The sequence below is a fragment of the Brienomyrus brachyistius genome, chromosome 4 (assembly GCF_023856365.1).
Source record: "Brienomyrus brachyistius isolate T26 chromosome 4, BBRACH_0.4, whole genome shotgun sequence".
Lineage (NCBI taxonomy): Eukaryota > Metazoa > Chordata > Actinopteri > Osteoglossiformes > Mormyridae > Brienomyrus > Brienomyrus brachyistius.
This window is the reverse complement of record NC_064536.1, coordinates 38,640,425-38,664,071: the sequence shown is the minus strand read 5'-3', so window position 1 is coordinate 38,664,071 and position 23,647 is coordinate 38,640,425. Positions and strand designations below refer to the sequence as shown.

Genomic DNA, 23,647 nt, shown 5'->3' with positions numbered 1-23,647 from the left:
TCACCCCCCAACAGACAACCCAGCAAGCGTGAAGCAGTCATGCAAAGCCAAAGCGACCCCACCGCCAGCCCATGACAACCCATGTATGTCAGCATCCATAGACATCCACCAGCGTAGTTACTGCCGCTTCCACTGCCCCGCTGGTCAGTGGTGCCGAGGAGGGGATATCACACACCCAGCACGTTTTCCCAGTCTCCGGGAATCGAAGAATAACAAAATCATCACTCATCCCCCTTAGTCCGCTGATGATTATACTTTTGTCCTGATATTGCTGACCGTTTCGGTATTTTATAACCATCTATTCGTATATTTTTGCTACATACATTCAGCTCTGCTTTACAGCCACTTCCTAACCCTGATGTCATATGGGAGCTCCAGCCCCTCACACACTCTGCTCTACAGCCACTTCCTAACCCTGATGTCATATGGGAGCTGCAGCCCCTCACACACTCTGCACTACAGCCACTTCCTAACCCTGATGTCATATGGGAGCTGCAGCCCCTCACACACTCTGCTCTACAGCCACTTCCTAACCCTGATGTCATATGGGAGCTCCAGCCCCTCACACACTCTGCTCTACAGCCACTTCCTAACCCTGATGTCATATGGGAGCTCCAGCCCCTCACACACTCTGCCGTTTCGCTGATATTAAAGTGCCAGCATCACCGCAACAGAAAGGAAGAATTACTGTGGTACTAATTACACAATCAGATGGTCCCATGGCATCCAAGCTGCCAAAATACACACCCTGCCTACTGTTCACCTAGCTATGAGTTTCCTTTGACACTGTATATGGTCATGATTCCAGCATCATACCTGCGGTTCACTGGGCATCAGATTTTAATCGGATGAAACTAAAGAGGTTTCACAGATTAATGTATCAATCTGGTTCATTTCCTGTTCCTGTAGAACTAACATTGATTCTCTACATTCCCTGAAATGCTAAGGAAGGTGTTAGTGCCTCAGAAACCAAATTGATGTTAATGCTTGTCTGTTCCTTGTCCAATAGGGGGCAGCAACAGAGGCACTGCTCTACATGTGGGGAGCTGCTGCCCAGGATGAGAGGGACACGCAGATACTCCAGTGATGGGGAGGGATCATCGCCATGGAGGAGAATCTTACAGTGATGTGAGCTGTATTTAAATGGCATGCAGCAATGTCATGTTACAGTGTGACAGTAAGAATCAGCCAGTGAGAAACAGACATTCGTGGCTGTTGTGCATTTTTACCATGATCAAGACGCCATTTGCTGCACTTGTACGTCGCTTTGGAGAAAAACTTTTGCTAAATAAGATAAATGTAAATGTGAGGTTTTATTCTGGCAGTCTGTGAAATGTCACTTTTATATTAATGGAGAAAATATCATTAGCAGTATTAGTTTATTTGTATAATATAAAATGTCTATTATCATAATATACAGTATTTTGAGAAAGTATTGGCCAGTGTCTCTTTCTCTTGTCTGTCCGTCCTTCCTTCCTTCCATCCATCCGTACATTTTCTGCCGCTTATCTGGGGTCGGGTCACAGGGGCAGCAGTCTAAGCAGGGATGCCCAGACCTCCCTCTCACCAGCCACCTCTTCCGGCTCCACCGGGGGATACCAAGGCGTTCCCAGGCCAGCCGAGAGAGACGCCCCAGGGCCTCCTCCTGGTTGGACATACCGGAAACACCTCCCCTGGGGGCGTCCAGGAGGCATCCCAGCTAGATGCCCGAACCCCTCAGTTGGCTCAGTTCAATGCGGAGGAGCAGCGGCTTTACTCAGTGCTCCTCCCGAATGTCTGAGCTCCTCACCCTGTCTCTAAGGCTGAGCCCAGGCCTGCTGTGGAGGAAGCTCATTCCGGTCGTTTGTATCCACAGTCTCATTCTTTCAGTCACTACCCAGAGCTCAAGACCATAGGTGAGGGTAGGAAGATAGATCGACTGGTAAATCAAAAGCTTCGCCTTCCAGCTCAGCTCCCTCCTCTCGACAGTACAGTACAGCATCCACATTACTGCCAATGCTGCACCGATCCGTCTATCGTTTCTCTTGTGTGTAAAGTATACACACTGATGAGGGTTTACTGACACCCCCTGCTGGAGTAACTTCACTATTTTGATGCTTTATTACAGATTTGCAGTTTATTGATAGATGGAATATTACTGAAAATGCAGAACACAGACTGTGTGACTTGTCATACACCATGTTAATAAAAATGCTTTTCATTGCTCCTGCATGCTGCAGTGGTGGCTGTGTGTAACACGGACGCCTCATACTATCAGGGGTTTGGGTTTGAATCCTGCCCCTGGCTGTCAGTGTGCTGTTTGTGTCCCCGGTTTGGGCCCCGTGCTTCCTGGGATGTGCCCCAGGCTGACTGTGACCCCAGCCTGGGCAAGAGGGGGAAAGATAGACGGATGATTTTTAAACATTTAAAACCCACAAAAGGGAGGCAGTGAGGTTAAGGAGAGTCAGGAATTGAGTGTCAGTCTCCACAGATCTGAGGTCAGCGATACACACATAAGGCTCCTCTGATGCTCCTCTTCATCTTCTTCTTCACTGATGGGCCTCCAGGTGAGGATCACTTACTCTGAGACAAGCTCTCACTCTCTCTCACTCCACCATTCAGTGTAATTAAGATGAAGATAAATTTTACATAATATATTTACTACATCTGTATGTTTATATTCATATTCTTCCATGAAGTTTTATCACTTTCTGTTAGTTTTTCTGAATTGCCAACCAAAACTCCTTCATCAAATCAATTCCACAGTTTGCAAAATGATAAACACTGTTTGTCTGCTTAGATACAATTAGCAAATCTGAATCTCCCAATTAGCAAAACTCTAAACACATTCTCATTCACAAAACACATTTAGCAGTGTGGTGCACTTGGACCCAGAATGGCACACACAGACTCTAAAAGTTACACAGAAATAACACCCTGTTTTCATCATTAACACACTACCACTGAAAACTGTGATGTGTGGAACCCATTCAATAAACAGGATATAAGCCAAGTCAAATGAAAGCGGTGTGACTGAATTCAACATGGAGCATTACAACAGAAGAGGAAGAGGAGTGTGAGTCAGAGGTGGTGGACGAGGAGGAAGACCAAGAAGAAGAGGTGTAATTTCAAATGAAATCAGAGCAAGGGTCATAGATCACGTGGTTCGTGGCATGACGATGAGGGAAGCAGGACAACATGTGCAACCAAATCTATGCCGGTTCACAGTGGCCTCCATGGTCAGGACCTTCAGGGAAGAAAACCGGTAAAATGTATTTTTGTCTCTGAAAGTTACGGCGTGACTTCAGTGTCAGTCAGTGGCTCCACCAATCTCTATAAAGGGGACAGGGAAAAATAATTTCCTTACGGCACTATATCTGTTTTTGTACAGTGGAGAACATTTACAGTACAGCATGTATACTGCTAACAATATTATCTTTTTGCAGAATTGACAGATGGCCACATACAGTAGGGGTGGAAGAGCACGTAAGTTCTCAGAAGAACAAGAGATAGTAATTGTTGAGATGGTCCATCAAAACAATGCAATACAACTGTGTGAAATACAACAGCAGATTATTGAAGACAATGTGCATTTCGATAGAATAAATCATGTGAGTCTTTCAACAAATGACCGTGTCCTGCAACGCAACCAGATAAGGATGAAACAAGCCTATAGGGTGCCGTTTGAGCGAAACTGAAATAGTGAAAGAGCAACGAAATCAATATGTGCAAGTAACTAAACTGTTACAATACACTCTGCACTAGCATGTACAGTATACTGTACTATATATGTCATTCACAGAACGGAGGGTAATCTATTTTCATTGTGTATAGAGACTTTTTGAACTTGACTCAATGGAGAGGCCTCACGAATACATCTTCATGGATGAAGCTGGATTCAATCTGGCAAAAAGGAGAAAGAGAGGTCGCAGCATAACTGGTCAACGTGCCATTGTAGAAGTGCCTGGCCAGTGTGGTGGAAATGTGACCATATGCGCTGCCATCAGCAGCTATGGGGTTGTCCACTGCCATGTTGTTGTTGGGCCATACGACACTGACCTTCTTCTAACATTCCTGGATGGTCTATGGGATGCTTTACTCAGACATGAGCGGAGAGGTGACGAGCAGGCAGAGCATCGCATTTATGTTATCATTTAGGACAATGTGAGCTTTCACCGTGGTCCAAGAATACGTGATTGGTTTAACAATAACCAGCATTTTATGAATGTTTGCCTTCCACCATACACTCCCTTTTTAAACCCTACTGAGGAATTTTTCTCAGCATGGCGGTGGAAAGTATATTACCGAAATCCCTACATACAGGAAAATCTCATCCAAGCAATGGATGCAGCGTGTGATGATGTAAGAATGGAATCTTGCCAAGGCTGGATTCGGGAAGCCAAAGGATTCTTTCCACGTTGTTTTGCAAGGGAGAACATTGCATGTGATGTAGATGACCTGTGGCCTGACTGGATGCAAAGGCATGATGATGCGGCTGAATGACTGATTGATTTTGATGTAAAAATATGTAAAAGTACAGAGTGCATTTTGTTTTGCTGTAAAAATTGTTGTTTTGCTGCTTTGTTTGGATGTAAATAAGCTTTCATAGGTACAGGAATGTCCTAAATAAAGATTATTTTCCTTTTATCCCAGAGTGATTTGCATTTGTTTATGTAGTGTGTCAATTTCTGAGTAGTGTTTTGTGTGTTTTCTGACAGTTGTGCTTGATTTTGAGTAAAGTTGGTTCTTTTGAGTTGTCTCGGTTCAACTGTTTGATTTTGCAAGACAAGTAAAAGGTTTTATGAGCATAGCTTGAACTTTAGGGTTTGTGCTTAGTGTTTTGAGAAAAGGAGAAGAGATTTTAGGAAATGCGTTTTAGAAATTCAGAAAAACTGTAATAGTCTGTGGTGGTAGCATGTTGACTAACTTTGATTTTAGAATTGACTGCAGTCTTCTTTGTGTCCAGTATGTGGCAGCAGTATACAGGAAATGTCTTACTCTGTCACGGCTGCTGGTGTGTGTAAAAATTCACATACTCTGATAACAAGTAATTCTGCCTCCAACTGTTTGTCAGGGATCTGGGTAGGAATGTTTTACATGCCGACTGTACATACAACAGAGATGGGCTCCTGAGAGAACTTTGCCAGAAGTTGAAACACGACTTTAAGAATGACACTGATCCAGAAGTGGATAGTTTAGGTCCAGAGAGTAAAAATCCAGTTTTAGATGTTGTTTCAAACAACTAGTTGTGTAAAGTGCCACAGACATAGAGTACTCAGCTGGTTGGTTGAAACTAAATCTTGGTCTGGATTTTTACTTTCTGGACCTGAACTATCCACTGCTGCACTGACCCCCTTCTTGGGGGAGGGAGTCAGTCCAGACCAGGTCCCGCCCCCCAGCTAATAGGCTCCCTGGAAGCTGAAGGGTGTTCCAGCTAGACAGTGCTAAGTGATCTGAGTAATGGGGGGAGCACAGTCACAACAGAGGGGGAAGTACCCCCCCCCCCCCCCCCAGGAAGTAGAAGCGGAGGGTGAGGACAGCTCACTTAATTATCAATCACTGTTTCTCAGTGGTGCTATACTTTGTCTCTCTCGCTGACAGTTTCTTGCTGATGTAGAGCCCTGGGCACTGCTCTTCCTCCTGCTCTTCCTCCTCCCCTGCCCCCAGACACCCTCCCTCCCCCAGTGACACACACCCCATGGCAGTGCTGCTGGCCTCCTCAGCACATGCAGGGCTGCCCTTAAAGAGCCACACATGCCCCAGCCAGTCACTGCTGTAAAGGACGACGTTGGTCAGGTGGGCTGTGGTCTGTCAGTAGGTGACACAGAAGACAGCAGAACTCGTATCAGCCACTCAGAGAGGAGAAAGTGGATTTTTCATTGGACTGATCAATCAGCAAGTGAGTGTCAGTCTCCACAGATCTGAGGTCAGTGAGACACACATAAGGCTCCTCTAATGCTCCTCTTCATCCTCTGATGGGCCTCCAGGTGAGAATCACTTACTTCAGGATGCTTATTTTTTCACTTCCTGTTTATTATGATTAACAGCAGATATCCCAGGAAAATGTATAAATTCATTATAATTTGACAGCATGTAGTTCAGCCCTTAACTGTGTATGAGCCCTTCAATGGACAGACATCATATGGATTAATGTCGGGTAGGAGGTTATATTCAGAGTATAGGCAGTCGTCAGGTTACAAACCAGATCGGTTCCCAATGTCAGTCTTTAAGGTGAATTTGTAAAAAAGTCAGAAAAGTAAATGCAGTACATGATAATAATTATCATTATTATTACTGCTATACAGTAAAAAACAAAAATACAGCACATTAATCATTAATCAACATAATCTGATAATGAGATACATTTGGTGTCCTCAGTAACAGACTGCTACTACTACTTAGTACTACTACTGTATGATGAAAGTTTGTGTCAGTAAAATTTGGTGGAATGAGGCCTCTAAGATGCCTGAAAAAGGGAATATTAAAGGTTCTACATTTCAAAATTTCCTCAGAAGGACCCCTACAACCCCCTGAAATTGGTTTACGTCGCATGTCTCGGAGTTTGCGTGTCGAGTTTCCCTGAACAATGGTAGCCACCTACTTTCAAGGTGGTAACCTCTTTCTCTTGAAACTAATGAACCCCCTGGGAGTGTCACTAATGGCGCATCTGTTTGTTATTACAAACCATTGTATGTAGCCCAAATTTTTTATATAAAAGGCTTCATGGCAGTCCGATCGTAAGTATGAGCTGTCCATAAGTCAGCCTCCTTAACTCGGGGACTGCCTGTAAAGACATCTGGGCTGACTGACTGATTTTAGAATTGATTGCAATATTTTATTTGTCCACTATGTGGTAGCAGTACACAGAAATGTTCTAATTCTATCATTACACCTGCATGATGGACTGACAAAGTCTGTAGATATTCTGACATATTGCAGTACCACCATATCTGTACCCGTAATCAAAACAGTGACAGTGAGAAAATCATTTGTGTTTTTATACACTGACACACATTTTTACAATGTGGTCTTATGGACAACATTGACTGCCATATATTACTAATACCCCTATCAGTGTGTGAACTTTTATATGTAATACAATTTATAAATGTCATGATGAACCAAACAGTACTTAAAGATGGATGAGAAAAAGCAACAAAGAAAATCAAATAATTTTTCAAATGTTTATTATTTTACACAACAAGTAGCAAAGGTGTTCATAAATAAATAAAATATGCTGGCCTATAAAAAAACAAAAATATGTGAGACAAATTGAAAAGCAAACAGCAGGACATGACAAACTTTCTGTGGTCAATCATTTCTTTAAGAAATCGGTATGGGCACAGAACCTGCTCAGTATTTGGAGGGGAGCGTCTGTAAAAGCACAAAAAAGGAACATGTTTGAACTACAGCACAGCTTCATCACCCCTCTGTCTTAATAAAAAGCCAAATAAGCATCTTCCATCTTGAATTGCCATTTTAATACGCCTTTACTCTAGCCCCTGTCTAGGGGTACACAGTGGTAGCAGGTCGCGTTCGGTGTGGTCTGCCTGGGCCGGGGTTTACATGGGGGGTGCTGTCCTGGGGGCTGCCATGCCTCTCCCTCTGCTCTGCTCACGGTGCACGGCGGCCCAACCTGCGTTGATCAAACAACAATCTTCCCCCCATCAATCTTCCTTTTGCTCCCACCTCTCCTCTCTTCCATCTCTACCCCCTGATGTGTTACTTGTATCTTCACCAACACACAATGCATGCCCACCATTAAGGGGAAACAGTACGCAGCCTCAATAGTCTACAGATATTCACTACATCACAACGCCTAATGATTATGTAATTGTATTATTATTGTTATTTAGTTGATTTTATTATTATCTTTTGATTATCTTTCTTCTGTTCTATCTTTCCTTCTGTTTTCCCTGAAAAAAGAGCTTATAAGACACATATCCATACATCAAGACAAGGGTTGTGGTTATTTGTCATGTGTTGCCCCGTAATCATTTGCTAATTTATCTGATATGTGACTTAATTTATACATATAAATGTATAAAAGCATAAAAGTATGTAAGGTGTTTGCATTGTATTTTATTTAAATAATTGTCTTATTATTGTTGATAGTGGTAATTTTTTTTTCTTTTTTTTCCCCCAATGTTCCCATGCTATCTGACATTTGTCCTACTTCTTATATTAATGAATGTTTGATGTTCTTGTTCGCAGCTTAATAAAAAAAGAAAATTAAAAACTTCATTAGAAGCCTGATAAGGAACTATCCCAACCCTAACCTTTATGCCTAGTTCTAAGCCCAGTCTTTTCATAGGATGCAGCTCAAGTCGTGACCTCGTATTCGCGAGATGCGGCTCAGTTTGCAGACTCTCAGCTCCTACCTACCTCAGCTAGCAGCTCAATTTTTGGCTTCACAGCTGCACGAAGCTCCTTTTCCGTCCCTCCCTTGCTGTGTGAAGCCACTCCATCCTCGAATGCACTGGTGAGAGAAAACCCTCCAGGGTGTTTATTACTAGACTACGAGTACAGAAAAGTGGCTCGATGGGGTACAACTTGCAGCCTTTAACCTTGCGACTTCCTAGCTCATAACAAGCAGCTGAGCCCTCATCCTCCCAGCATGCACCATGTGGCTCAGCTCGTGGGCACATTGCTCAAGCCACTCGGCTCAGCTCATGGTCTTCCAGCGCATGCCACGCAGCTCCATTCACGGCCTCCCACCTCAAGCCATCCTCGAGTGCCCTGATGACGGAAAACATTGCTCTCCAGAATTTTTATTTTGGTCGTGATGGGGTTCAAGGGACAGTGCTGGCTAGATATCACTCTTGCAAAAAGGAGCCCGAGGAGTCTTATTTCGAGAGAAGCTTCCTTAGTCTCTGAGTCTGACTGGGTCTGGCTCCAGATGACAGGAGAGTATGACAACCTCTTGGACGCTTTAGACTGCGAGTTCAGCAATGTGGCTCGAGGCGGTACAGTTTGTGGCCTCTCAGCTCGCGGGACACAGCTTGGACCAAGGCTTCCTTGCTCGTCGGACGTGGCTCAGCTCGCTGCCTCCTAGCTCGCGAGACATGGTTCAGCTCGGGGCATCCCAGCTTGCGAGACGCGGCTCAGCTCGTGGCCTCTCAGCTCACGGCTTCCTAGCTCACGACACGCAGCTCAGCCTGCGGCCTCCTAGCTCATGCCACGCGGCTCAGCTCGCGGCCTCATTTGCTCACGCCACTCGGCTCAGCTCTTGCACTTCCAGCCCATGCCACGCAGCTCCGTTCGCAGCCTCCCACCTACCGCCATCCTCGAGTCCCCTGATGACGGAAAACATTGCTCTCCAGAATTTTTATTATTTTGGTCGTGATGGGGTTCAAAGCACAGTGCTGGCTAGATATCACTCTTGCAATAAGGAGCCCGAGGAGTCTTATTTCGAGAGAAGCTTCCTTAGTCTCTGAGTCTGACTGGGTCTGGCTCCAGATGACAGGAGAGTATGACAACCTCTTGGCCGCTTTAGACTGCGAGTTCAGCAATGTGGCTCGAGGCGGTACAGTTTGTGGTCTCTCAGCTCGCGGGACACAGCTTGGACCAAGGCTTCCTCGCTCGTTGGACGTGGCTCAGCTCGCTGCCTCCTAGCTCGCGAGACATGGCTCAGCTCGGGGCATCCCAGCTTGCGAGACGCGGCTCAGTTCGTGACCTCTCAGCTCACGGCTTCCTAGCTCACGACACGCAGCTCAGCCTGCGGCCTCCTAGCTCATGCCACGCGGCTCAGCTCGCGGCCTCATTTGCTCACGCCACTCGGCTCAGCTCTTGCACATCCAGCCCATGCCACGCAGCTCCGTTCGCAGCCTCCCATCTCCCGCCATCCTCGAGTCCCCTAGAGAGAGGAACAATGCCGCTTCCATCAAATTGACAGGTCGGGTCAAAAGGTCACTTGTGGGCGGGGCTTGTGTAGGCGGGGTTGTGGTGGTACGATGTGACGTCACGGGAGTTGGATTTATTTATTATTTATTTTATTATTTATTTCATTATTTATTTATTATTATTTATTTATTAAATTATTTATTTATTAAATGATTTATTATTTATTTTAAATTATTTATTTTAAATTATTATTTATTATTATTATAAATTATTTTTAATGATTTATTTAATTATTTTATTTTAAAATTATATTGAGGAGAGTGTTATATTGAGGAGAGTGCTTATGAGTGTGTGTGTTATTTTAATAAGTTATTATTTTGTCGGGCACAGCCGGGGCCGAGCGGGGGTGGGTTACCTGATGGAGCGTGAGCGTACGGCGTGTCTGGTGTTACGGTACCGCGGTAAGGTCCCGGGCTTTGGAGAATCAGCAAAGGCCTTAGAACCCTGTGTCTGGTGCGGTACCGCGCTAAGGTCCCCGCGGGCTCGGATAATCCTCGGAGAGAGCGATGCCGGAGAGCTGAGAGCCGTGCCGCGGCGCGAGTCTGATGCCGGCGAGCTGAGAGCCGTGCCGCTGCGCGAGTCTGTGACAAACTCTGAGAGACTGAGACTCTGGGAGAAAATGATAAAGTTGGAGCGAAGAATGAGAGGAGGAGGTGGAGGGTCTGTCGTCCAATAAAAACGCTTGGCGGTAGTTTTGACAATGTATGTGTGTTTCTTCCTCACGCAGGCGTTTGTATTACATCAGCGTATGGTGCCACACTTTTGAAGGCCGTCTCTAACGACTTGGGCCATACATGCACCCCCAGTAAAATCAGTTTGAAGCTTTGTTTTCCGTATATGACCTCGCACAAGTACAGATATGAGTGCACCTGGTTAATTGCAATTAAATAATCTAGTAAAGACACGCAAGCGTATTACATCAGCGTATGGGGCCATACTTTTGAAGGTCGTCTCTATCGACTCGGGCCATACATCAAGTTGGATACCTCGGCTCCCAGTAAATCCTGTTTTTCATACATGACAGTACAGATATGGGTTAACAGAGAAACGATATGACTGCACCCGGTTGATATTGCGGCGAGCGGGGGGGCCTATTCCTCCTAGGGCAGAGGCACAAGTATCTCCGAGGTCTTACCCTTCCTGCCAGCCAAAGAGCCACAAGTTTCATCCAGGCCTTACCCGGTGAGTATATTATTTCTTTTATTAGCGTGATAAAAATGCTAATTAATTAAATCAAATTAAATTAACATTCTAATAATAGGTATTCTCTGTTTATTCTATGTACAAGAGAGAGAGTGCGCTGACCGGTCAAGAGAAAATCTACAAGAGACCTGAATCAACAGGTATGGACGGAGCATCACCACCACCGGCTATACCCGAAGCCTTATTAAATGAAATAGACATTATCAACAATGCTAATAATGAAAATGATGAGGATTACTCTGCTCAACACGACTCGCCACCCGCGGCGCCCGATGAAACAGTGGCCCAAGAGCCCTGTTTTCTGCCATCCCTAGAAACATTAAGAAGCATGTTAAATGAAAGGGGCTCTGAAGCAGAAGGGGGGCTCCCCCCCAGCGACGAGGTCGCATGGTCCCCCGCGGATGCTGAATTGTGGGAGGCCTTGTCAGACGCAGAATTTCTTCTCGATGCTGAGGAGATTGAAAATGAATTGGGGCTGGGACAATTTGAAAATGTTGAACAGGAAGGTGGCGGTGGTATCGGTGACGTGGACCCCCAGCCTGACGGGGTCATTCATCGGCGCAGATTCAATAACGTACAGATTAGACGGATTCTAAATATCCCCCATCCTAGAAACGAAGGCAATTTCCGCGAGTACTATGAAAATGTAATCGAGGGGTTTCAAAATATTGTGAATGAGGCGATACCTTACGCCGCATGGGGAGCTTATATACAGGTCACCCTGCGCGCTGACTTTTTAAACGACGAGCTGTCGCAAATTGTACGGTATGGGGAGGGGGAGCTGACAGACCTACAGCAACTGCTGGATCGCCTGGTGCAGTCTAATCAAGAGATTTTAAACGATTCCAACCTAGAAGTAATCGTAGACGTAATAAATATCCCACGCGGCGGCGGGAACAAACGTAAACTACAGACCATGTTAGCTTCAGAAATAATTTCTAAAAAAGCCAGACACATGTTTATCATTAATAACAACATCAACGCGTGTTTCGCCATAAACTTGGCGCATCTGCTGCACGAAAACTTCACTGACGCCGAGGCTGAAAAGCTCGGCCTGGAGTTACAGGAGAAAGCGGGATTCAGCCCCGACCACACAGTCGCTTTGAATGACATTATCAATTTCGAGAAAATCATTGATTGCAAAGCAGTGGTGTATTATCAACAACCTTATTCAAACAATCTCCAAATTTACCAGACACCTACACCTACCGACGGTAGACGGTTGGTGTATTTCTTTTTACACAATCAGCATTTTTACGGCATTAAAAGCGTAAAGGGGTTCTTAGGCGTGAGCTACGTTTGCACGAGCTGTTTCAAAGGGTACGACTCGCCTCAATCTCATCGCTGCGAAAAGTTCTGCAACGTCTGTCAGACTAATTGCAAAGAAGGTGAAAGCACACCAATGATACTGTGTGAGCGGTGTAATTTCAGATGCTTAAATGACACATGCTTTGAGCGTCACCGTACGCCACGGGTCTGCCCAGTTAGGGGGGAGCTTGCTAGCCCCTGTGACAAGTTCAGAAAATGCAAAGCTTGCGGGCTCAGATACTACCAAAGTCCCGAGAACCCAAAACCGCACACGTGTAAAGCAGTAAAATGTAATATCTGCGACGCTAAACTCCACACACCAGAATCAGACATATCCACCCCACATCTCTGCTATCTAAATCCTCCCGAGAAGCCTAACAGAGGGGAACGGGCCGAAAGGGGTGAGGGGAGTAAAAAGGCCCCCGAATATGTGTTTTTTGATTTTGAAACATCTCAGAGGTCGGGTACCCATATCCCGGTTTACGTGTGCGCCATCTCCGATCAGAACGAGACAATGACCGCTGAGGGGCCCGACTGCGCGCTACAGTTTCTCAGACATTTCAGGGCGCCCTTCTATAGAGGCGTCTGTTTCATTAGTCACTACGGAAAGGCATTCGATAATTACATCGTACTGAACGCGATGGTGAAGGAAGGCGTGGAACCGCGTGTGGTGTCACAGGGGAATAAAATCATCCTCATCCTGGACAGCGTGTTTGAGCAAAGGTACATCGACAGTCACTCCTTTCTAAGCATGCCTTTGAGAAAAATCCCCGATGCGATGGGATGCTCGACTCAGATGCGAAAAGGCTATTTTCCGCATCATTTCACAGACATGGAAAACTTTAGTTACGTGGGGCCCTACCCCCCTCCCGATCAATTTGGGCCCGATCAAATGTCCGGCAAAGAACGCGACAAGTTTTATCAATGGTACGACAGTGTAAAGCACCAGACCTTTAATTTTCACAAAGAGATGATCGCTTACTGTAAAAACGACGTGGAGATTCTGAGAGAGGGCTGCTTGCGCTTCCTGCAGGAGTTTAAAACGCTCACAGGATGCGATCCCTTCTCAGCGGCCACCATCGCTTCGGCCGCGTTGTTGGTTTACAGGACAAATTTCCTCCCCAGAGATACGATCGCGATCCCGGATGTATGGGATTACAGGAGGCAATACAAAAGTTATTCGAACGTGTCCATCCAGTGGCTGGAATTCATAGGGCGCACGCGCGGCATCGAAATTCGACACGCGCTGCGCGGGGGTGAAGTGCGTGTGGGGCGCTTTCACCTAGACGGATACGCCGAGATAGAGGGGGAGAAATGGGCTTTCGAGTTTCTAGGTTGTCAGTTTCACGGCTGTCCTACCTGCAACAACGAACACGATATCTGCCCCCTGACCCGTGAGAGCTTCGGTGCCCTGTATGTTAAAACAAGGGAAAAACTCGAGGCATTGCGCCAAGAGTTTAATATGAACGTGGAATCTATCTGGGAACACGAATGGGCTCACGCTAAAACTCACGACCCACAGGTACAGCGTTTCCTGTCAGACTTCGAGCCCCCTGAGCCCCTAAGGCCGCGAGAAGCGCTGTTTGGGGGTCGGACGTCGGCGATTCGCCTGCGTTACGACGCCACGGGGCAAGAGCGCGTCCACTACATGGATTTCACGTCGCTGTACCCGTACACTCTGGCTAAATGTGAATTCCCCGTGGGGCACCCTGAAATCATTCATTCGAATTTTAAGCCTCTGAATGAATACTTTGGCCTGATCAAAGCCACGGTCAACACCCCCCGCGAGCTGTTTTTCCCCGTCCTACCCAGCAGACTGCCAAATGGGAAACTAGTGTTTACCCTCTGCAGGACATGCGCGATCGAGAACAGACAGGAGGGGGCCTGCAGGCATTCCGACGCAGAGCGGGAGCTGACAGGCGTCTGGGTCTCAGCGGAGGTCAATCTGGCTTTAGAGAGGGGGTATTCGGTCGTGAAGGTGCACGAAGTGTGGCATTTTCCCCAGACCAGCGGGGAGCTGTTTAGAGATTACATTAAAACCTTTCTCAAAGTGAAGCAGCAGGCTTCGGGCTACCCCGACGACGCGACCGATGACGAGGGTCGCAGGGGGTACATAAAAAACTATCTCGAGCGTGAGGGGATCGAATTGGAGCCCGATAAGATAGTGTCTAACGAGGGGAAGAGGCAGGTGTCCAAACTTCTGCTTAACTCGCTGTGGGGTAAACTGGCGCAGAGGAGCAACATGCTCCAGACATGCTTAGTGTCTGACCCGGGGGAGTTTTTTAATTTTTTCTGCTCGGACCTGTATGAGATTTCCAGCTTCGCGTTTGTCAACGACGAGGTCGCCCTCATCCGCTGGCGTTACAAGTCTTCCTACAAAGTGCCGCCGGGAAAGACTAACATATTCATAGCCTGTCAAACTACCGCGTGGGGCCGGTTGACGCTTTACAAAGAACTGGAAAAATTGGGGCGGAGGGTGCTGCTCGCAGGGGCGAGTTCTTCGGGGAAAACCTATTTCACTAAAGAAATGCTTTTAAATCAGAGTCACTGTTTCATAGGGGCCCCCGTTAAAAAAATTGTGTGGTGTTTCGCTTCCCATCAGCCGCTGTATGATGAACTGCGCGATCGGATCACCGAAATTGAATTTATACAAGGGCTTCCTAAAAGCTGGGAGGACGAGGAACGCTTCCCCTCAGGCTCCTTGATAATCATCGATGATTTGATGGACAGCGCGTCCGAAAACAAACTCGTGGCAGAAGCTTTCACGAGGTTCAGACATCACCGTCAAATCTCGGTCATCTACCTGGTGCAGAACGTATTTCACCAGGGCAAGTACAGCAGGACTATAGCCCTAAATACTACTTATTATTGTCTGTTTAAGAATGTGCGAGACAGAATGCAAATCAAAGTTTTAGCTCAGCAGATGTTTCCTTGGCAGAAAAAGTTTTTTCTAGATTCTTATCAAGAGGCGACAGGGCCACCCCACGGTTATTTATTGGTCGATTTGAGAGCCACGTGCCCAGAAGAGTTCCGACTCAGGACCGGATTATTACCGGGGTCGCTACCCGTCGTCTTTCTACCGGCGAGCCATTGATTTATCACTACTAAGCTATGTCCGATCATCTCAGGAAACACCTGCCGACCCTTAAAGTTTTACAGAGGACGAGGGGGGTGAAACGTAAAAAGATTCTTACGGCTGACCCATCTAATGACATAATTTTGGCTCTCTCCGAAATCTGTCTCAATCTCATAAGAGGCCGTATACCTTTAACCGTAGCTCAATTTAACAAGCTGAAGAAACAGAAAAGACTGATTAAACTTTTCGCCTGTAAGAAAAACAGCGTTGCTAGGAAACGCAAGGCAGTGCTTCAAAGAGGAGGATTTTTACTACCGCTCTTATCAGTGGCTCTGCCATTCGTCACAAGCCTGTTTGCCGGTAAGACGGCTAATTAGCTTTTTACCAACATGAGCGAAGTGAAAAAAATGTTCATGCTGACCCCCCAACAACTCCGTACGCTGACCCAGAGGGGGACCCCGCATACCATCGGCGAATCGGCCCAGGGCGAACTTGAAAACCAGATGCACGGTTTAATAAATCAGCCGGGTATGAATTTGCATGAAAAAGTAAAAAGATACAATCAATTGCTACAGAGGTATCTGAATCTAGTTCGAAAAGAGGAACATCAGGGGCGAGAAATTGTCCTTACTGAGCGGAAAGAAAAAACGGAGGAGGAGGAGGAGGAGGAGGGGAGACAGCCTGACAGCGGCAACGCGACTAGGGACAAATCTGTACAGGAAGTTGTCCAGCAAGTGGCTCCCAGGGCTAGAAAGAACGTGGGGTACATCATGCAGAAACTGCTCGATTCCGACGGGGCGGTACGTTGGACCCAGTCGGGTGAACTCATCATCAGAGATAGACCCATTAAAGGTTCCCATATTTTAGATTTGATGAAAACTTTATCACAGCCTAAATCCCACACCGTCGAATATCCTAAAGGCTGGGATCCCTTTTTAAACGTGATATCCGAATTAAACATACCCCTCACGAGCGTGGGTAACATCCAAGCCAGGAAAGCCCTAAGTCATCTTAAAGATTACGGTGGAAGGGGTCCCCCGCCACCCTCCTCCCCTCCTGTGAAACAGAAGCTCGGGAGACGTAGAAAACGTATTGCGGACGACTCGCCACCCCCGCTCGCGGGAACCCCTCACACGCAGCGCGATTCCTCCCCTGAATATCGTTTATGGCCTATAAAGGGTACTCCTTATGCTCCGTGGATAGATTACAGCGATTAAGTGTTTTATATACGTGTGGAAAAAAATTAAAATGCCTGTAACGCAGCTGTTAATAAAATGTTAAATTTATTGAATAAAAGGTGTCACGTTTTTATTTTTTCCCCCGACATTAACCTAACAACCCTAACAATTTTATTTTTTTTTTTTTACCCCAACATTAATATAACAACCATAACAATTTTTTTATTTTTTCCCCCATCATTAATCTAACAACCATAACAATCTTTAAATAGTTTTAAGGAACATACATTTTTGTTGCAGCTTTGAAAGTTTATCAGCATTAACACGGCTAATACACTTGTGATATTTCTTGATAAACTTGGATACTAGAGCGTCGTTTTTCCTCAAGTCGTCAGAGTACAACATCATAGTCTCTTGAAATGAAAGGCCCTTGAAGCGGTGGTAGAGGAAAAAGCCGACGTGGGCCCCGCACGTGGAAGAAAAGTCGGGTTGAACTTGACGCGTATTATACCTTATTTCGGTAGCGTGCATCCCCAAGAAGCGCATAAAACTCTTTGGGTAGTAAGGGGAATCGGGGGGATAACCGTAAGAATCAAAGAAGGAGGCTTTGCCCTCTTGGGGCTCCAAAATTATCCCGATCCAGTGTTCACCCTCTCTATTCTGGTCATGCGTGTTTGCGACCAGAAAAGCGGGCCTGGTCTCTATGCGGGCGGGTAATAAATCGCTAGGCCACACGCCTCCAAAAGCATCCCCTAGCAGGGGGCGTAAAAGGCATTCCAGCTGGTGAGTGTTCATGATGATGATTAAAAGTCCACCAAAACCTGTCTCTTGGCGTTTATTTCAATCACGCTGTCGAAGCAGGCGTAGACGATGAGACTCATGGTTCGAGGTAGCGGGGCTCTGAACCTTAAATCCAGACGGCACGTGCCGCTGATGGCGGGTGACAGGGTACCGCCGTCCAGCTCGTCGTCTCGGGAGAGATTGAGAGCAAATAGCGAGTATCCGTTTTCAAAATCCTCGCGGTTAATGCATAATGGCGAATCCCTTAAATGCCTGTTTGTAGCCAGGAAAAGGTTGTAAAACTCTCTGACCGACTGCCTCGCGTTAAAATCGGGCTGGAACGGTTTGCTGGGTATGTGTCGGCCGTTGACGGAGAGGCTCAGAAATTCCAGGTCACAATGCTGAAACCTGAACGGGTTTCGGTTTCGCGTACCCACGAACGCCGCGTGGTCCACGATCCCCAAAACGATGTAGCGCGGTAAGTTGCCCAGGAAGAGGTTGTCCTGCGGGCAGACCCGCGATTGCGCGGGCAGCGTATAATTTTTAACAACTACCCTGCTTATAGGGTACAGGGCGTTTGCTTTCAGGAGAGCGGCCGCGTGACCCAGTGACACCGCCGGGGAGACCTCCACTTTTTTCACAAACAGGCTGGCCCTCAGTATTTTCAGCTCGTAATCGGTGTCATTTCTACACATGAGGCTAAAGTCGCTTTTAGCCTTTACAAACTTTAAGCGTATATCCACGTTGTTTAACAGCATCCGTTCACTGAAAAAAATATCTGCGTGTATAGGGCCCATTACAGAAAATTCCCTAGAGTTTCTACAGAAGGCGGCTCGCTTCTGCAACCCCACATTAGGGCCCTGCGCGGAGACGTCCACGCTATCCAAATCGGCTCCGACGTCTTTGTACCAGAGCCCTGCCGAAAACTGACTCTCTAGCATATCTGTAGAAAAATTGAGCAGGGTCTCTATGAATGACCTATAGGGGTGCGTGGCCGACGAAGAACTGATCAGGACGTCGTTCAGACTCACATCCAGCTGGGAGAATATGCTGTTTAGCGGGTACTGTATAATACCACAGGGGTCGGCGTCAACCAGGGGGGCTCCATCGGCCCTAACGATCCTGAGCCTTAGATATAGCAGTGTAGAGTTGAGGTCCAGATAGAAATTGCCCGACCCCGGTATTAGGAAATCCAAAACATCCTGATCGGTAATGGAATTTAATGGGTTGATTTCTACATAATTGGTCTGATCTATGGATAATTGCGTCATAGGGGCCGCAAATAGATCTAGCTCAGATTTGGTGCATTCTGCTGAGAGGCGGTGAGCTAGAGCCATTCTTGATTACTTGGTGTTTTCTCTCTCTCTCTTAAAATATGTCCCCGGGGGGGTTCCTGTTTCTCTTAGCCTGTCGAGACTTGGGAATCCTCACGGCTCTGCCAAGTTTATTTTTTTTTCTCCGATGACCTTGGTGCTGAGGTAGAGGGGCCTGGGCTCTCGTTCTACTCCCCCTCCTCCTCCGAGAGAGGAACAGCAGACCCGACCCTTCCTGCTTGGGGTCAGCTGTGTTTGTAAAACGGCCGCTGACTACAGAGCTGACTAGATCCGATACTATTCCTTTGACCGCCGATTTCAAATGAGGTTTCGCTATATCGACCCCACGCTTAAGAAAGGGTAAAACAAATCTAAAAGCCCTACTGAGCATGGAGCCCAAGCCACGCCCGTACATCACTGGGCCCCCCGCAAAACCGGGGAGCCCATGTCCCGCCTGACTGGTGTAATACGAAATAAATCTCTGAGGATTGTGGTACGCCATGCTCCCCCCACCACCACCACCACGTGCGCTTTCTCTTGTTTTGTTTTTAAACGGGGCGAAAGTGTAGCTTGACGATCGTTTTTCCGTAGGAGAAATTAATCAGAGTATTCTGATCGTTCTTTATCTCAATATGCAAATTCTGCAGGCTCTGCTTGTTCACCGGTACGTAGTGCAGCTTGTGGAACGGCAAAGTGACTACGTCGCCGAACGCACCGTCTATTTTAACGGTTCTGAGGAGCGGGACTACAAATTCCCCCACGTGCTGCGGTTCCACGATGTTACAGTAGACGTACATATTGTAGAATCCCGCGTGAATGTCGGCAGGGTAGGGTGAGGTCGACCCGCTACCTCCTCCTCCTAGGTTATACCAGTGACCCGGCTCAAAGCCCAGCATGTAGGCCAGAGTAGGTTTAAATTGGATCTTGTACTTCTGGTTTCCCGTTATATTAACCCTTTGCGTAATCTCGTTGTATGAGAAGGAAACTTCACTACCTAATTTTTTTAACGTAGCGTCCATCTCTGTCACAATCTGTTTCAGAGATTCATAATAGCCGACTTTAATTTTCCGAGAAAAAAGGAAAGGCCGATCCACTAAAGGATCGGCCTCTCTCTTTGCCTCCGCCTCCGTATCCCGCAATTCAAAACTATTTTCCGGGTATGTGATATTTCGCCACGTGTAACAATACATGATTTCAGCCAGCGCTACCTCGTAAGGCCCCCTATAGCTCTATAGGTCGCGATAACATCACAGTGTAATCCGAACTCTTGTTATCGGGGAAGATGGAGAGACAAGAGTTTGACGGCAGCGTGAGGTAAAAAGAGGGGCGATCCTCCATTTTTCCCCCTCTTTTCTATTAAAAAATTAAACCTGTATCAAGTCCGACCGCGGTATCCACGAATCGAACCTTGAGGGCCAACCCTGCCAATGTACTAAAATCCACTTTTTCCCCTTTCTGTCGGTCTTTGAGCCTATAACCTTCTCGACCTTGAACGTGCGTCTCGGAGATATTTTGATTTTCTGCAGCTCCGCTTCATAGAATGTCCCCTCTAGTATTTCGCCGCGCACGTCCCTCAATTTATACACCGGTGGGGATCTGGGCACACGGTCGCATATGACAAAGTACTCATCGGTGAATGTCTGCTCGTACTTTTTGTCAAATATCTGACTGTGCTTGGAGACTCTCACGGTGTCCCCTATGTTAAACTTAAAATGTGGCCGTGTGCTTTTTTTCTTCAGAGGGCCGTATAGATTATCAAATACTAGATGAGCATTATCGAGCGTGACCTCGGAAGGTTTCATTTTAATAGCGCTGTGAAATGACTGGTTGTACCCCTTTAATAGATCGTCCAACACGTCCACATATCTCCGAGTGTTTTTAGCCGTAAAGTACCTGTACATCCTTTCTTTTAACGTTCGATTAAATCTCTCTACGACGGAAGCTTTAAGTTCACTAGCCGTAGTGAAATGGGTGATTTTATGAGTTTTTAAAAGTTTCTGAAAAGTCCCATTTAAAAACTCCTTACCGGCATCCGTCTGTAGCTTGAGGGGGACGCCCCCCTCGGTTAAAATAGAATCAAAGGCCTCCTTTACAGCTTCCCCAGTCTTGTTTCTTATAGCACGCGCGTAGGCTTTTTTAGAAAAAACATCAATCACCGTAAGGAGGTATTTTAACCCGTCGTTGTATTTGGCCAGCCCTTGCATGTCGCATAAATCGGCCTGCCACTGATACATGGCTCTCGGTACAAACACTCTGTTCCTAGGGAAATTCTTTTTAACCGGTTTATGTAAAGTATAACTGTCTTGCATAGACAGCCAGTCTCTGATGTCATCACTACTCACTTTTCCACCCACCCCTCTCTTCAGTCTGGAGAAACCCCCGTATGACCCCGGCTGGCTGGGGTCATAGTACGAACGGCTCAAGACGCGAGCTGTAGTCTTGGCAACAGACATGCTTCACACACAGTGAGTGGGAGAGAGCGGCGAAGTGCCGTTTTATAGCTGTCTGTGGAGGGGGGGATGTTAACAGACTGAGTGAACATCAGTGAAATTCTGTTTTTTTTTTTTCTGTATTTAACCTATATTGTGTAGAGTTTGTGTATTATTTAATATTGTGTATTATTATTATTATTATTTTACAAAAGAGTTTAGCTGGGGTGGGGATCGAACCCACGCAGACATATGTCCATTGGATCTTAAGTCCAACGCCTTAACCACTCGGCCACCCTGCTCAACATATTTGTCTATTATTTACAAAGACACTGGTATTCAAGTTTTTAATTTTTTTTATTATTATTATTATTATAATTTTACATTTTTTTTTTTATTAGTATATAATTAGTGAAAGATATATATTTTAAAAATGTTAGTATACAATTCGTGAAAGTTACATTTAAAAAATGCTGGTATACAATTTGTGAAAGATACATTTAAAGAATGCTGGTATACAATTTGTGAAAGATACATTTAAAAAAATGCTGGTATACAATTTGTGAAAGTTACATTTTTTAAGATATATTTAAAAAATACTGGTATACAATTAGTGAAAGATATATATTTTAAAAATGCAGGTATACAATTAGTGAAAGATATATATTTTAAAAATGCAGGTATACAATTAGTGAAAGATATATATTTTAAAAATGCAGGTATACAATTAGTTACACCCGTGACAGTTGTTGAGGAAGATTAGCGATGTCACATGCATTAAGGTGGATATAGTGGCTTTTTCAACGATACATGTATGCAGAGTAGAAAGCAACTGATTAACATCGATAGGCTGGTTATCATGAAATTTATAGGCAACTACATCTACTATTAAAGCGTAAAATACAAAAATGTGATTACAGTCAAATTCATTGTCGGGGATACAAGATAGACAGGCGCGTATGAGACTTTCGGGGGATTGTCTTTCTCCCTCTGCCATCAGCTGAGTAAGTAAATCCATCCCCCGCTGATAATTTTCTCCGACTTGAGCAATCTCAAATAACACTCTATGAAAGCAGCAACAAGCATGATCATCCCTATCCCCACAATCGCTTTTCTTGTTTTTATCAATAGCATGCATCAACAGTGGACTAACTTTTTCTAAAAAAACATTTAACATAAACCGTCGTAAGAGTCTCCCGATACCGTTCCCCATCACAAGATGCTTTTGTTTTACTCTCAGGCCTCCCAACGAGTCAGAAATTCTTCTTCCAGGAGCTGCTTAAGGGAGGGGTTCTGTTCAAACAGATCTTGTTCCAGTCGACTGATTTCCAGCATGCCGTCGCGGGCCTCATGCAGATCGTACAGGATAGCTTCCACTGCCCCCTCCAACCTGCCGACGGCCGCTCCGATGCCCAGGGTCGACAGAACGTGGGTCAAGGCGGGTGTCAGCCGGTCGGTCCAGAGGTCACGCAACACAGAGTCAAAGTGTATGTAAAAGTAATTTCTACCTGGGGGAAACAAACAAGGGTGTTGTCTCTGACTGGGGTGCCCCACTTCACAACCGTAGCAGTTTCTCTCTTGATGTTTCCTGATGACTGAGGCTAAAAGGCCCACTATCATGGCCTTAATACAAGTCAGCATCCCACGGCAGAGAGCCGGTCTGGAGAGAAGCGTGCAGATCTCAGGCGCCGGAGAGTCCTCTCCAGGATCAGAGGCCGGTGTTGATGGAGGGGACGGGGAGAGCTCCCCGGCGTCAGAGGCTGGTGTTGGTGGGAGTTCCCCAGGATCAGAGGCCTGTGTTGCAGTTGTAGCCTCATTGTCCCCGCTTTCGTCGTCGGAGAACACACTGTTGCTATAATTTGCTGATGCTGCCATGATGTTGTTGATGTTTGTGAAAGGGGTTGTAACGGAGTCCACTTTATATAGCGACGGTGGGTGAGGGGGAGAGGGGTGGGGGGTGATCCTTACGGCGTAGGTTTTTTCAACTCTTGCATCTCCTTACGCCCCCGACTCTCCTTAAACATCGCTTGGAAGTAACCGGACTTTTCTTTAATCACCCGCATCCAAATCACAAACGGTATCAGCAGCCCAAAACAGTCGCATTTAGGCCGCTGCCATATATTCAGCATTCTCTTGTCCAGCTCCCCGGTCGCGTCCCACTTCATAAAGGTGCTACGTTGTTTACGAGCATCTCTATAGTACATCTCCATTCTTCCCTTGTCCACCTGAATGTCGGGGTCGGGGGTCTCCTCCATCAACGGAGCAACGACAGTCTTCAAGTTTCCCCATTCCGTTTCAGAAAAAAACACCTGATAAGGGCCGTCTTTCGTGGGGTCTGGGCCGTCTCCGATGACCTGAAAGACGCGCAGATCCTCCGCAGCGTTGTCAAAGAGGCAGACCAGTTTATCCCCGTTGGGCAGCTCCCAGGTAGCTCTCGGGTCTTCCGACGGTCGCATCATAGGTACCCGTCTACTTGCC

General features: G+C 46.3%; 1 protein-coding gene and 1 non-coding gene across 6 annotated transcripts in view; one reads left to right on the top strand and one right to left on the bottom strand.

The window, feature by feature from the left end:
- Nucleotides 1-4,626, top strand: part of LOC125739740 (polymeric immunoglobulin receptor-like) — a 49,830-nt gene extending 45,204 nt beyond the window's left edge. For 2 of the 5 annotated variants that reach the window (XM_049010177.1, XM_049010175.1), the window contains exons 11-12: nt 1,010-1,128; nt 1,527-4,626. In XM_049010177.1, the coding sequence (XP_048866134.1) occupies nt 1,010-1,087 (78 nt within the window). In that variant the 3' untranslated portion in view covers nt 1,088-1,128; nt 1,527-4,626. The remainder of the gene's footprint in view (nt 1-1,009; nt 1,129-1,526) is intronic. The other 3 variants (XR_007397270.1, XR_007397269.1, XM_049010176.1) reach the window with 3 other exon arrangements.
- Nucleotides 4,627-21,388: 16,762 nt separating this feature from the next.
- Nucleotides 21,389-21,471, bottom strand: trnal-uaa (transfer RNA leucine (anticodon UAA)). The gene has a single exon. It is a non-coding gene; the product is annotated as a tRNA-Leu (tRNA).
- Nucleotides 21,472-23,647: the final 2,176 nt, after the last annotated feature.